This window comes from Urocampus carinirostris, chromosome 4 (assembly GCF_059441175.1).
Source record: "Urocampus carinirostris isolate Australia breed hairy pipefish chromosome 4, RoL_Ucar_1.0, whole genome shotgun sequence".
NCBI classification, from domain to species: Eukaryota; Metazoa; Chordata; class Actinopteri; order Syngnathiformes; family Syngnathidae; genus Urocampus; species Urocampus carinirostris.
Genome location: NC_142352.1, coordinates 26089995 through 26105314, shown reverse-complemented (window position 1 = coordinate 26105314; position 15320 = coordinate 26089995). Strand labels below are relative to the sequence as shown.

The following is a 15320-nucleotide window of genomic DNA, read 5'->3' as shown; positions in this document are numbered from 1 at the left end:
CAATCATGACAATCTCAACAGCAATTAAGCACATTCACAATATTATATTTCAATATGACGTTTAACAGCAAACACAATGTGAGGTTTGAACAACCCTTCTCGAAACTCTTAATAGCAATCAAGCATATTCACAATTTCATTATATAACATCTTTGTTAGTGTCAATAGATCCGTTTCTCTTTCCCAACTTTTTTTGGTTTGAACAAATTTATTGACACTAATAACAGAAAACAATCATGACAATCTCAACAGCAATTAAGCACATTCACAATATTATATTCCAATATGACGTTTTTAACAGCAAACACAATGTGATGTTTGAACAACCCTTCTCGAAAATCTTATTAGCAATCAAGCATATTCACAATTTCATTATATAACATATTTGTTAGTGTCAATAGATCCGTCCAGGCCAAAGTCGATTGTCCTCGGTCTGAACAAATCCACCGACACCAACAGCAGCAAAACAAACAATTTTTATCGTCAGGTCTTTAGGAAAAAGACGACGTTTTAAAAAGTGCATATCTTAAATAATACACTTTTTGTTAGTAATTTATTTAAATATACATGACATTTTAATGCTTAATGACGTTTAAAAGACATTGAAGAGCCGACGTGACGTCACCCAAAACGTATTATTATCATTGTAGAATGTTTTGAATTATTTTGTGAGGCGAGTTGTTTGTGAGTAGTGGTGACACTTAAAGAAAAATAAATAAACTAATGTAGCTTATTGAATTGAGTTTGAAAAAAATAATAAAACATAGCTAGTGTTAGTGACGTCACGTTGTTTACCAGTCGAGTGAACTGTGCTGATATAGCCTAGCTTAAATTTGAATGTTTTGATGCATATCTATATTTTTACGACTTTGACGTCAGTCTTGTAAAGATGTAACTCCGTTGCACTTCAGGTAAGCAATTTGTCCTTTTTTCTGTTGTTGCTCCTTCTTTTATTTGCGTGGAAAAGAGGACATAGACCTGTATAAGCTAATTTAGCTTAGCTTGACCATGCTCACGTCATACAGAACAGTCTACTCATAAACACATAGAAGACTGTCGTTTTAGTGATGTTCTAAATGTTCACACATAGTGTTTTACTTCAAGTCAATAACAGTAAAATCATTTATATATGTTTCCTTTTTTGTCAGACACATGTACAATATAACATGTTAAACTACATGAATAAACACGTTTGGAAAAAAAAAAAAAAAAAAATTCTATAAATAAGAGTTTTAATGTTTAAATCTGAGACAAAATACTGCGCAGTTAAACATTTCGTTAATGTATTTGGATACATACTTTGGTAAATGATCTGCATTCACACGTATCTTTACAAGTCACTGAGGACCTCCCAAAGCGCTTCACAATGTGCTCCACACTTACCCATTCAAACACACTCTAACACCGATAGCGGCGACCGCTTTCAATGGCTCCTACCTGCTTATCAGGCGCATTAGGGGTTCAGTGTCTTTCCCAGGGAGACTTCGACATTTAAATTGAAGGAGCCGGGAATCGTCCATCCATTACCTGCACCACTTATCCTTGGCAGGGTGCACATACCAGCTATCTTCGGGCTGAGTGGTTTGTGCGTCCATGGCGCAGTTCTGAGGTCATGGGATCAAATTCAGTTTCCAGCCTTACTGTGCGGAGTTTGCATGTTCTCCACGTGCTTGCGTTGGTTTCCTCCAGGCACATTCCAAAAATGTGCATGCCAGATTAGTTGGCCAGTCCAAATTGTCCCTTGGTGTGAATGAGCGAGTGAATCGTCTTGTACCAGCTCAGTAGCCTAGATGGTAGTGTGCCCGCTTTGAGACTGGGAGGTCGCTGGTTCGCGCCTCGACCGAGACATACCTAATTGGTATAATGGCGGCGCCCTCTGGCTGCGGCTGCACCGACTCGCTACAACGGTTCAGGTGTATCGACATTTCGTTCTATGTACATTGTTACAAAGAATGACAATACAAAGGAAATTATTATTATTATTATTATTATTGTGCGCCCTGCGACTGGCTGGCAACCAGTTCTGGGTGCCCTGTGCCCACTGCCCAAGGATAGCTGGGATGGGCTCCAGCACCCTCGCGACCAAAATTAAGCGGTGCAGATGATGGATGGAGCCGGGAATCGAACTTGCAACTTCTCAGGAGCATTAAGAATTTTCATAATACCAAAGAGACAAAAGTAAAATAATCCGCATTTATCAAGTTAACGGTGACTGTAAAGTGTAAACGTATTTGTGAAAAATTGTAAACTTTTAGAACAAGGCAGAGTGAAAAAAAAAAAAAAAAAATACGTGTCTATTATGCAGGACCTTCTAGAACATTTGAATCATTTAATGAAGTTATTTATTTCCTGCAAAAACGTCATATATTCTGGATTCATTACAAATCAACTGAAATATTGCGAGTCTTTCAAAGTTTAGCTATTGAGGCGAAAACTCAAATATTCAACCTCCAACTATCAGAATATCATAAAAGAAGTATACGGGTAGGCTGTAAGCCCTAATCAGCAATATTTAAATAATCAAAGGTTTGCAATATTTCAATTTATTTGTAATTAATCCAGAATTTATGACGAATTTGTTTTTGTAATTGTATCACAAAAAAAAAACAACTTTAGAACAATGTTTAAATTTTCGGCGACAGTCCTGTATGCTTTTGGTTAGGTTGTATTTAAAATATTAAGATGTGCTTGAATGTGAAATATAGCCATTGTAAATGTTTCTGGTAATCTAAACAAGTAAAACAGTTAAAAATGTTTTTAAATAGACTTTCACATCTTTGCATTTTGCGTTTACATTGCTAGTAATGGTACAACATTTCTCATTTTGCCTCTGTGTTCTGTCATGAACTCTCGTTTTCTTCATCAAGGTTCTTTCTTTTGTTCCGCCTTTGTTCTACTCACATGGTTGTATAGTATGCTTTGTACTCACCAACACATTTTCTTTGCAGTAAAACAACAAACAAAACAAGCTTGTGTTTTTTTTTCCTACTTCCGGAAAGTTGATCACGGCTAAACACAGGACAAAAGAAGTGAAACCAACTGTGACAGACAAAAACACACTCTTCAAAGATGGCCAATGAACTCCATGAGACCATCTTCATGGCAAAGCAGGAGCGACACAAGAATCTCTTCCTCAACTACAGGAATCTCTACAAATTCCCTATAGAACTTCTCAAGGATGAAGGCCTGAAGTTCTTAGAGAGGCTTTACATGAAGAGGAATTTGCTTACCACACTGGTATAGTTAATTTCAAAGTTGAATTGCTGAACAAAAAAAACAGTTTTCACTCACGTCATAATTATCCAATTTATTTTTATGCTTTCAGCCTGACGATCTTGCACAGAAGCTACCAAATCTAATAGAGCTGTGAGTATTCTTATTTTCAATGCCTATGTCTACCAAACTATGCATTTTTTTCTTTTAGCTCATTTTTATCCCAACAAAAAAAGGGGCTCATTTTCAAGCAACAAAATGAAAACTCAAATCGCTCATTTTGAGAGTGTTTCTATGTGGTTCTTTAGGTATTTACACGCCAACAATATTATGATTATTCCCGAAAGTGAGTTCTCTCGTTTTACAACAATTAAAACTAAGCCCAAAAATAGTTTACACAAACAAAATTGAGCTCATTTCTGGCTATTTATCCAGCAATTGGAAACTTGGAACGACTTCAATCCCTGGACCTGAGCAGTAACGCCTTGCAGCTTCTTTGCCCCGAGGTCGGACGACTCCGATCTCTGAGACATCTGCAGCTGTCTAACAACCAGCTGAAAAGCCTGCCGCCAGGTAAAACCCTGCCCCTTTTGTCATACCTTTCATATTCTCGATTATTATCTTCTCCAGGTTTGGTCACATTCTCATTTAATCATTTAGCTTGTGCTGAGGTAATAAGATTTGCTAGGTTTCATTTTAAACTGCAAAATGTTGTCAGGCCAGGAGAGGGAAGCATTATTACATTTAACAAACTCACTTCTTGACATTGAACGCGTGTGAGTAAAAAGTAAAAATATATCCAATCCATGTTTGCACCTAAAAATCGTCATAATATTGGAATATGTCAAATAATTACAGTGTTTGGTCAAGATTGTACGGGTTTCCTGGTTATTGTTTAATATTTTATTGAATCAGCACATTATCCATTTGGTTGTTACTTGTATAAACACCTTATGTTTAATGTAATGATTTTATTATTATTAATACACTTTATGTTTTATGTGATGATAAAAACGTGATTAAATGATAAAATTGATATTGTAGCGAGCAGAGACGGGAGTCGTAGGCGGGGTGTCAAACAAAGGTGCCAACGAAAGCTGCTTTAATGACATTTAAACTTGCAATAACAAAACAAAACAAGAGAGCGGCTCGAGCCGGCCGAATTAAGAGTCCCCCTAGGAACTCGCTAACTAAACAATGGTTCCGTGGGTGAATTATGTAAAACCCACTACACAAGCCCCCCCAGAATTCACCCATAGTCAAAGTCTCTGTGCCTGGTTGGGACGCTGACCCGGCCACTGCGGGTACAAGGAGCTGGAACAGCGGGGGGGGTGAGAGCTTGTGGACTCAGTTGGAGAGCCCACAGGTGCTGGGGGCGGAGGGTCAGAGTGGGTACCCACGGGGCCGGAGGGTCGTGTCGCAGGAGGACGGCCGCGCCGTGGGGCTTGGGCCAGTTCCAATGGCTTGGACATATCCATGTGGGCAGGCTTAACCCTGTCCACGGAGACAGTCTCTGGCCTACCACCAATGTCCACGACCATGGTCTTGTCACCATGCTGCAGGACCTTAAACGGTTCATCATAAGGAGGGCGCAATGGTCCGCGGTGGGCATCGTGGCGAATGAAAACAAAACCAGCCGAGCGCAGGTTGGAGGGAACCCGTGAAACTGGCCTGCCGTGTCGCGATGTGGGGATAGGCACAAACGCTCCTGCAGTGCCCTGCAAGATGGACTTCTCCCTGGATGCAGCCCAGGGTGTTGTTGGATCTGGGATGAAATCACCTGGCACCCGCAGCACTTGACCGTAAACCAACTCAGCTGAAGAGCACTGAAGGTCCTCTTTGGGAGCGGTCCTCAGTCCCAGCATGACCCAGGGTAGCTTATCGACCCAGTCCCCATCGGTCAGGCTGGCGCGCAGGGCCGCTTTCATCGAGCGGTAGAACCGCTCGCACAACCCGTTAGCCTGGGGGTGGTAGGCAGTGGTGCGGTGAAGTTTGACTCCCAGGCTCTCGGCAACCGTGTTCCACACCTCGGAGGTGAACTGTGCGCCCCTGTCAGATGAGAGATCTGCAGGGGGTCCAAAACGGGCGACCCATGTGCCGATGAACGCCCGGGCCACATCGACAGCTGAGGTGGAAGTCAGCGGAACTGCTTCAGGCCAACGGGTCGTCCTGTCCACCATCGTCAGGAGGTAAGTGAAACCATGTGAAGGGGGCAGTGGGCCCACCAGGTCAATGTTAACGTGGTCAAACTTCCGTTCGGGGATGGCGAATGGTACCAATGGAGCCTTGATGTGACGGTGCACTTCGGCGCGTTGACATGCCACGCATGAGTCGACCCAGTCCCGGACGTCCTTTCTCATCCCTTTCCACACAAACTTCTGGGCCACTAGCTTAATGGATGCTTTCCTGCCAGGATGAGCCAGGCCGTGTATTGCCTCACTCAACTGGTCATCTTAAACTATCTACCTACCTACCTACCCACCTACCTACCGTATTCAGGCATAAAAATCTCTCACATTTAGGAGAAATTCACCATTTTGAAGTCAAACAGTGTGACCTACCTAAATAGCATAGATCAGAGAAGAAAATGTTTTCTTCGTGGGGTGGAGGGTATTGTGACATTTTCCAGAGTGAATCAGGCATTTGAGGTGATGAATTTTGTATGGGCAGGAGTAATGTATTCATTCATGTGTGCAACACCCATTAGATTTTATCACACTATTTTTATTCACAGTACCAGAGGCAAATGTTGAAGAATTGAGTAAACAGAAAGTTGTCTTGAAATAAATAAATAAACAGAAAAAAACATAATAAGGAAGCCACTCTTTGGTGTATCAGATGATGAAATGGACTTTGAAGGATATTAAATAAATTAATTCTATTTTTTTTGTTGGTATAGTGTTCATAGTTATTAATGATTTATTTGAATCACGGCCGCGTGTATTTACCGACATTTGTCACTTTGAATGCTTACTTTGAGCTGAGAAAAGTCAAAAAAGTAAACACAAATAAAGATGGCATTTCCTACACACCCCTTTTCATCCTTTTAAGCCCTGACCCATTTTCATCCTGAATATTGAAGGGGTGCTTGTTATAGCTCAAGAGTAAAGCAACACCTTAATTGTGTTTTCAGTGAGTAATTGGTATTTTGAAGAGGCCAAAAGCTCCCAAAGGTTTAATCAGCCGGATTCATCTTCTTTGTAAACAGAAATCGGCAACCTGCAGTTCTTGGAAACTCTGGACGTGTCTATGAACCAGCTGACGACGCTCCCGGATCGGCTGCATCGCTGTTCGTCCCTGAAGCATTTGAGCGCTGACTATAACCTGCTGTGCCAAGTGCCACGCCACCTCTGCGAGCTGGCTCGCCTCACCCAGCTTTCCATGGCCGCCAACTATCTCACCTTCTTGCCGCTAGGTCAGTCGACTTCCTTTGTATTTTCTTTTCTTTGGCATAACAATTCTGTGTTGCTGTTTTTCCTTCTAGATCTGGGAGGATCACGGGAGCTGCAGTTTGTGTTTGTGGACAACAATTTGGACCTGAAAGGCCTTCCATCCTATTTGTACAACAAGGTCATTGGATGCAGCGGGTAACATTTGCTTTATTCATTGAAGCTTTGCTAATCTTGTCCTAGAACTTTTATCATACATTGATTTCATCGGTGCATGGTTAGTCTCTTTTGGGCTCCTTTCTTCACATGGTTGACCTGTGACATGTTTTTTGATCACAACCTATGTGTGTTTCTATCTTTCTTCCGGCACTAGTTCTGGAACTTTTCTAACACCTTGGTTAGGCCCCTTTCCTCAACTGATTGATTTCTGTCTTACCTTGTTTTTTGATCAAAATCTTTGTGTTTGTTGTCATTTTTCTGCCTCTAGTCCTGGAACATTTCTCACTCTGCTTTACTCGATCAGTGCAGTTGAGCTTCCCTTAGGTCTATTTTCTCACACGGTTGATCTTTGACTTACCAGGTTTTTATTATATTGTTTGTGTGTTTGTTGTATGACAGTTTGCATGTTTGTGGCTTTTTATTTGGCCTCAGCTCAAAAACAACATCAACCAATGATTAACAAAAGGAAACAACAAAACATTTGCACACAATCAGCTGTAAAATACAACAATAAAATACATAGCTGTGTTCTCAAGGGGCTGGAGATTTTAAGTGCCTACCTCTATTTTATTTTTTCTTGCAGGAAAGTTCTACTCAAAATACAAAAAAAACAAGAAAAAGGAAAACAAAAACAAAACCCTATTTAGCAAAATGAGAAGGGGGAAAAAAGAAATTTCTGGCCTGCTATGATACCGCTAGTAACTCCTACAACATGCTTAAGAAACTCTTAATATATTCCTTTTCCTTAGCATCTACGGTCTGATGGAGAGAATGTGTTTTGTTTTATTGGATGTTTTTATAGAGCATATTGAGTTGCATTTAATTGTGTGGAAAGTGCTATAAAATTAAATTACGTGATGTACTCTGCACATTGGGTATCCACAGGTGCGGGGTGTCTCCGCAGGGCAACGAGACAGGCCAGGAAGGGCAAGAGGATGCACTGAGCAAAGTTCTCTTGGGATTGACGGATGAAGTCAAAAAGGTGGCCTCGGAGGCCGATGTTGTCCCCCTGGAAGAGCTCGCCATGAGAACATTGCACAATTTTTACCACTTACAACGACGCCATCCTGCAGGTGATGTCGATTTATGTATTTTTCCCCATAGCAAACGGCCCAGGGTGTGATTTTTGCTCATTGCTGCTTAGAAAGATTCATTAAAATGTAATATGGTAATTTTGTAGTTAGAACAGTCTTTATTGTCATTGATAACAACACAGTGAACATTGTTTGCAAAAAGATTAGTTATGGCACTCCAGAATAAACAAACGAATCACGTAATAAATACTAGAAAGAGAAAAATGAGATAAAAGTAAAAATATTTACAAGGTAGTGCTTGGAGACTGGCCTGATTTATAAATGTAATTTCTTTCGTAATAATAGTGCAATGAAAATTTGTGCAATAACATTCAGCAAACCTGTTTTTCAATACATTCTGTGAATTATGAAATAAAGTGTGCCAATGGATCATCATTTGAACAGTGGGTTGTATCTGCAGATGTGAACTTTCCTCTGCTGCCAAAGAGTCTCCTGGATCTGTTCCAGTTTCCTCTTGGTCACTGTCACCGCTGCACTCAAGCCATGTTCACCATCGTCTACCCCAAACTCTTCCCTCTGCGACACACTGCCCTGGCAGGCGTGCACCGCAGGTTTGACACCACCGTTTTTCAATCACGGGATGGCATGAAAACTCAAAACAAAAACAAAAGAGACCTGTAACTCGCTGTTTGATGGAAATGAAATGTAAAGTGTTACCTCTTCATACGAGCTTATGCCCATTTCGGCTCTTATTCGGATCATACGGAACAGGAGTCTCCAATCCTTTTCATGCTGAGTGCCACTTTTTGTCATAAATTAGGGCAAAGGGCACCCAGTTTGACATGCATTTATGAAATAACTTATCTTGTTCTTATTATATTTTTACCATGTCGATTTTTGGAAGTAGGGTTAAACAGATTAAGTCAAGTTCTAAAAAAACACTTATACAAGAAAATCACAGTTACCCAGCACTGGTGAGCTAACACACCTAAGCTGTGCTTAGGTGCCCCCTTGGTAGCCTCAGGCACCACGTTGAAGACCCCTGGTCTAAGTCTACTACAATGTTGTTGTAAATGGCTAATATTTTTGTGTTATTCTGCATACGTAGTCTTTCTTCCATCAATCCATCCATCCATTATCTTCCGCTTATCCGAGGTCGGGTCGGGGGGCAGCACCCTTAAAAGGGAAGCCCAGACGTCCCTAACCCCAGCCACCTCCTCCAGCTCAGCCGTTCCCAAGCCAGCCGAGAGACATAGTCTCTTCAGCGTGTCCTGGGTCGCCCCCGGGGCCTCCTGCCGGTGGGACATGCCAGGAACACCTCCCGAGGGAGGCGTCCAGGAGGCATCCTTATCAGATGCCCGAGCCACCTCAACTGGCTCCTCTCAATGCGGAGGAGCAGTGGCTTTACACAGAGTCCCTCCCGGATGACTGAGCTTCTCACCTTATCTCTAAGGGAGAACCCAGACACCCTGCGGAGGAAACTCATTTCCGCCACTTGTATCGTGTTCTTTCGGTCATGACCCAAAGTTCATGACCATAGGTGAGGGTAGGAACGTAGATTGACCGGTAGATCGAGAACTTTGCCTTTTGGCTCAGCTCCCTCTTCACCAAGACGGACCGGTACAGGGTCCGAATGACGGCAGACGCTGCACCGGCCCGTCTGTCAATCTCCTGTTCCATCCTACCCTCACTCGTGAACAAGACCCCAAGATACTTGAACTCCTCCACTTGGCGCAAGATCTCTTCCCCAACCCGGAGGGAGCATTGCGACCCTTTTCCGACTGAGTACCATGTTCTCGGACTTGGAGGTGCTGATCCTCATCCCGTCCGCTTCACACTCGGCTGCGAATCACTCCAGCGAGAGCTGAAGGTCATGGCCTGAGGAAGCCAACAGCACCACCTCATCTGCAGAAAGCAGTGACGCAATGCTGAGGCCCCCAAACCGGACTCCATCCCCGCCAAGGCTGCGCCTAGAAATTCTGTCCATAAAAGTTATGAACAGAATCAGTGACAAAGGGCAGCCCTGGCAGAGCCCAACCCTCACCGGGAACGAATCCGACTTACTGCCGGCAATGCGGACCAGACTCTGGCACCGGGCATACAGGGACCGCACAGCCCGGATAAGACTGTGCGGTACCCCATACTCCCGAAGCACCTCCCACAGGGCCTCCAGAGGAACACGGTCGAAACCCTTCTTCAAGTCCACAAAACACATGTAGACCGGACAGGCAAACTCCCATGCACCCTCAAAGACCCTGCAGAGTGTATAGAGCTGGTCCAGTGTTCCACGGCCAGGACAAAAACCACACTGTTCCTCCTGAATCCGAGATTCGACTTCCTGGCGGACCCTCCTCTCCAGTACCCCTGAATAGACCTTACCAGGGAGGCTGAGAAGTGGGATTCCCCTGTAGTTGGAACACACTCTCCGGTCCCCCTTCTTAAGGACGGGAACCACCACCCCAGTCTGCCAGTCCCGAGGCACTGTCCCCGATGTCCACGCGATGTTGCAGAGGCGTGTCAACCATGACACGCCCACAACATCCAGAGCCCTAATAAACTCTGGGCGGATCTCATCGACCCCCGGGGCCCTGCCGCCGAGGAGTTTTTTGACCACCTCGGTGACTTCAACCCCAGTGATACTAGAGCCCAACCCAGAGTCCTCAAGCTCTGCTTCCCCAGAGGAAGACGTGTCGGTGGGATTGAGGAGGTCTTTGAAGTACTCAGTCCACCGATTCACAACGTCCCTGGTCGAGGTCAGCAGCGCCCCATCGGCACTATACACAGTGTCGATGGCACACCGCTTCCCCCCCTAAGACGTCGGATGGTGGACCAGAATTTCCTCGAAGCCGTTCGGAAGTCGGCTTCCATGGCCTCGCCAAACTCTTCCCAGGAGTAAATAGGTGCCGTGTTGTGTTTGTAAGGTGTATTATCGCCTTATAAGGAGGATTTGCAATCATTAATTAGATGAGCAATTGGCAGAAGTTGACAGGTATAAGATCAAGAGACTGTTAATGATGCGTAAGTACTTACTGTACTCTTACAATTGAAGTTACTGCACCATGAAAATCTCTCACGTTTTGGAGAAATTCGCCCTTTTGAAGAGAATGGTTTGATCCAACGATTAAATGTTCTGAGGGCGGTATGGGGAGTCATTGTACCCTATAATTTTTCACTCGCGAGACAGGAGTGCCGGATGTATCCCTGTGGATAATCTTAGCCTAGTTGTTACCCTGTTCAGTAGCAAGCTAGCTGTAGAGATTAAATCCCAATACCTAAATGTCACCTGATTTCAACTGTCTTGAGGCTAAATTCAGCCTTGATAATAAACGTATTGATATCTTTTGGGGTTATACAATTTAGCAGAACATATCTCCTCCCCACCCTTCTCACCTTTCTAACCGCCGACCCATTTTCCTGCCAGATTTACTGTAACTTAAAATGAGCGTACACCAGAGGTAATATCTGAGGCCCGAGTCGAGCCCAAACCGAAGTTTGGGTTGGATCGGGCATAAAATGTTAATCATTAGTTCGGATCCAGGCTGGGACAGTCTTCTCTCTCGTTGCCTATTTTTTTTAATAATCCACGCTCGTGGGTAATTTAGAGAAAATAAGTCAGGGGAAAAAAAACTCCACACAAACCCAAAAAATAGTCCTCACAAATAAAATGTGAAAATTTGGGTTTTCTCCGAACTTGGTCCATCAAATCAATTGAATTTGTCAGGCTCGGGCTCAGGACCCAGTTGTGTGACGTTCTTACACAAGCCTTTATTTTACGGGAAATGGGGAGTCATGCTCGTTCGGCAGCCGGTCTGGCGTGGAAAGACAGGAAGCCGGAGACCGACGAGATCGATTCCAATTGAGTTGATACCGGACAGATGGGGTCGATACAGGACGGGACAAGATTGATTTCTTGTATATATCATGTTTATGGTTTATACTGGCTGAATACATAAATACAATACAAGATAAGGGATCAGGATATCGAAAAATAAACAGGAGAAACTAGACGGGAACAAAACCTAGAGAAAATAACAAACAGGACAACAACAAACGGAAACAAAACTGGAACCCGAAATCAAGCCGGACAAAAATAAACACGAACAATACCGGACTGGACATACCAACAGGAAAACAGAACTGAGTCAGAACCCATGTCTTGTGGGGCAGAAGTTCGTTTGACGGGCTAACAAAGAGAGCAAGAGAGCGCTGAGCTTAATATAGACAGGAAGCCAATCTCTCAACAAGCAGAAGCTGGCGCCACACGGGCGGGGCCAATTGGGCACCCTGGCAACCGTGACAGGTTCGGCCTTTAATACCCACAGGCAGGGCAGGGTCGGGTCGGGCTGGATTTTTTTTTTTAGGGCCTGATCTTACCTCTTACACAACATTTTTACAGCACGATTTTTCAAATATATTTTTGCAGACAAGCTGATACTGGCAGTGAGCAGTCACGAGCGGCCTCTAGCGGTAGCCTCTGGGACTGCTCGTGAATTGGATTTTCCTCCGTATAGCGAGTTAGATTTTTGTTAAAAAGAAGTCGTGTATCAAAATTGTTTTGTGTAGAAGTGCTCGTAAGAGGTACCACAGTTTACACAGTTTTATACTGTCAAAAGATAAATTTATAAATTTTGAGTTTAAGCAGCCTAAATTCTTTACTTCTGGAGCTGTAACTTTGACTGCACTGATTTTATAAGAATATATTTTATTTCCTCTAGCTTGTATTTTTACGTCACAAAAAATGGAATCAAGACGTACTGTTCGAACTTCCCAATGCAATACTCTATAAATTATTTAAGTGTTTTAAAATGATGGCACTTTATTAATTTTTTTTAATTTCAATGTATTTTCATTTCAAATTACGAAATGTTGGTTCCGTCTTAGGGATTGGTTGTAACCTATTTTTAAAAAGAGAGTGGGAAGAAAACACGTGTTTTTCTTTTTCAGACACACCCGTTTTTGTTATTTTCATTTTTTGTTCGATTTACTTTTGTGACCCAACTTTTTGGTGTCTTTTTTCTTTACCCACTTTGTTTACCGCCACATTTGATTTTATTCATAAAATACAAGATCTACATGTCACTAATATTCAGAATATTGATGTTCCACAGTTTCATTTTAAAATGTTTAATCTAACCTTGAATGTTCATTAACGGATTAAAACTTAATCCACATTCCACCTCTAGAAGCAATGCAAATAGAATACTCCCAAATCTAAAATGTTATCCTCATACACCCTTCACCAAGTCATTTTTACAGTTCTTTTTTTTTCTAATTTTGGATTGATGAGGAGCTTTACTGTAATTAGTTTAACATATATAATGTTTTGTTTTCTCTTTTGCTTTTGTCTTCCATATCAGGAGCACGGTCAGTTTTGTGGCGTACTGCTGCTCCAGCCACTGCCTTCGGACTTTTAACCTACAAGGCTGAACTTCAAATTTGAAGATGTCATGAAAACTCTAGTGACTATTTGCCACCTCATAAAAATGTTTTTTTAATGACTTAAAAAATGGACATGTAAAGTAAGCACTTTAAAACCTTTTTTTTTCTCTCCTGCTCACAGAATCTGTTTTTCTACAGGCAGGCATGTGTCAACAAACGCAAGATGGCGTCTCGACACATTTTTCATGCAAGACTTGAGCCTGTTTCCCCCGTGCCAGTAAACATCGACTGAACTTTAAATATGCTCTAAATTTAGCCATCCTTGATTAGTTGTTTTTCATGACCAGGATTTTTTTAAGGAAGACCTTTGTCCTTTAATGTGTTCCTGTGATTTTTACAACTTCTTACCTCTACACTGCATTCTCATCTGACATCTATGTTCTGTTCAAACACTAGATACGATCATTCTGTTTTTCAAGACCGTGTGCTTTTTTTGCAACAGGTGTAGAAATGTAACTGTTCTTATGAGGGCAAAAAGGATTCTTCTACTTGAAAAATGGATAGTAAGAACATTTAAGCCGTTTGTTCTAAATTTCATATATTTTAAATCTCGTTTGATAACCAGTCTTTATCCATCTTTTCTCTCAACATTGGTCAATGATTAAACCATGACAAGCAAAACGGATGTTCCACTAATTTTCCGGTTTATTTTCTAGGTGAAAATTATGTGTTCCAGCACGAACTTGAAAGGCCTTTAAAGATGTGTAATAATCGGCCGGAGAGATTGGTTGGTGTCTTTTTCCACCCATCTTTTTTGTTTTGTTGTTTGCTTCCTAAATAAAGGAAGGCTGCACAAATGTAATTATTTCGTACATTTAATCAATTTTTCAATATTGGGCTTTCATGATATGGCCTTAAAAAACTGAAGTTATTTTTATTTTTTTTAGTATTTTTCTCAACATAAATGTGACCTCTGATTAAAACTTGAAGAAAATGAGTGGCCTTTTTCTTGACTTTTATGGAATGATCTTTAGTTACCCTACCTTACCCTATGTTAGTTGTTGAAACATATCACCCTGGACTTTCTTCAGCATTGATTTTTTTTAGAAATGATAAATGATGGTAACTTGACTTAATAATTTCCCTTTTATTTCCTAATTAACTACAATGCCCCTGCATGTGAACAACGAGAAACTCCCTGGCTTATGCATTTTGTTGTGAATGAGGAAGGATGAAAACGAAGGTAGATCACTATCAAGCAGCAACGGTAAGAAAAACTGTAAACACGATGACGACTGACATATGAACCGATTATATTTATTGCAAAGGTCCTTAAGCGATTTTCAACTGATTTTCATTCACTAGAGTACATCTTATCAATTTTTCTCTATATTTTGTGTCAGCACTAGGACTAAACACTAATTGGGTTGTCTTTTGGGGAGTAGGTCAAGAATCTAGTATGGATTAAAACCAGCTAAAATACATTAATTAGCACCCATATACGGCATATGGTTAATATATAAAATCTTAGCAGCAAAAATAGAGCACACTGTCTTGCCTCATTAATGGCGTGTTCCACCCTCCCTAAATGGCCTATGAGTGTGCTGTTGCTGGCACACAGCAATATCCTTGCTGCCTGCCGGTGATTTACAGTCATGGTCTAAGTAGCTCGCTTGAATGTGGAACAATTCTTCACTTCTATGTCCCATTATCAACATGCTATTGATGTCATCCCTCTTTTATATAACTTCTTTTTATACTGGGAACTGATTGACTTCAGAAAAAATGCATACTGAGTGTAGGGGTGTCATTTTGACTTGCCAAACAATCAGTTGGATTCAAAATCCCATTTTCTCTGTAGCTGTGGATAATCATTCAAATGAAATGCAGCCAATTTGTGGTTATATACTGGGAAAATCTGGACAAAATATATGTAGCTGAGAAGACTATTTTCCTTAACACCTATCCGTCTGGTTTCCCCCCTGTATAAACACTATATATATGTATATATATATATGTATATATATATATATGTATATATCTCATCTCATCAGCTGTACCGCTTATCCTTATTAGGGTCGCGGGG

General features: G+C 41.8%; 1 protein-coding gene across 2 annotated transcripts; it reads left to right on the top strand.

Annotated features, from left to right (window-relative positions):
• Positions 1 to 520: 520 nt before the first annotated feature.
• Positions 521 to 14231, top strand: lrrc28 (leucine rich repeat containing 28). Of its 2 annotated transcripts, none has more exons than XM_088333981.1 (11): positions 521 to 911; positions 3000 to 3237; positions 3326 to 3366; positions 3522 to 3559; positions 3649 to 3786; positions 6422 to 6628; positions 6698 to 6800; positions 7707 to 7894; positions 8316 to 8466; positions 13213 to 13314; positions 13433 to 14231. In XM_088333981.1, the coding sequence occupies exons 2-10, from the start codon at positions 3070 to 3072 to the stop codon at positions 13280 to 13282; spliced, it is 1104 nt and encodes a 367-aa protein (XP_088190107.1). In that variant the 5' UTR covers positions 521 to 911; positions 3000 to 3069; the 3' UTR covers positions 13283 to 13314; positions 13433 to 14231. The 2 variants fall into 2 exon arrangements, with proteins under 2 accessions (XP_088190107.1, XP_088190106.1); XM_088333980.1 differs by having other exon boundaries at positions 522 to 911; positions 13416 to 14231.
• The last annotated feature ends 1089 nt before the right edge of the window (positions 14232 to 15320 follow it).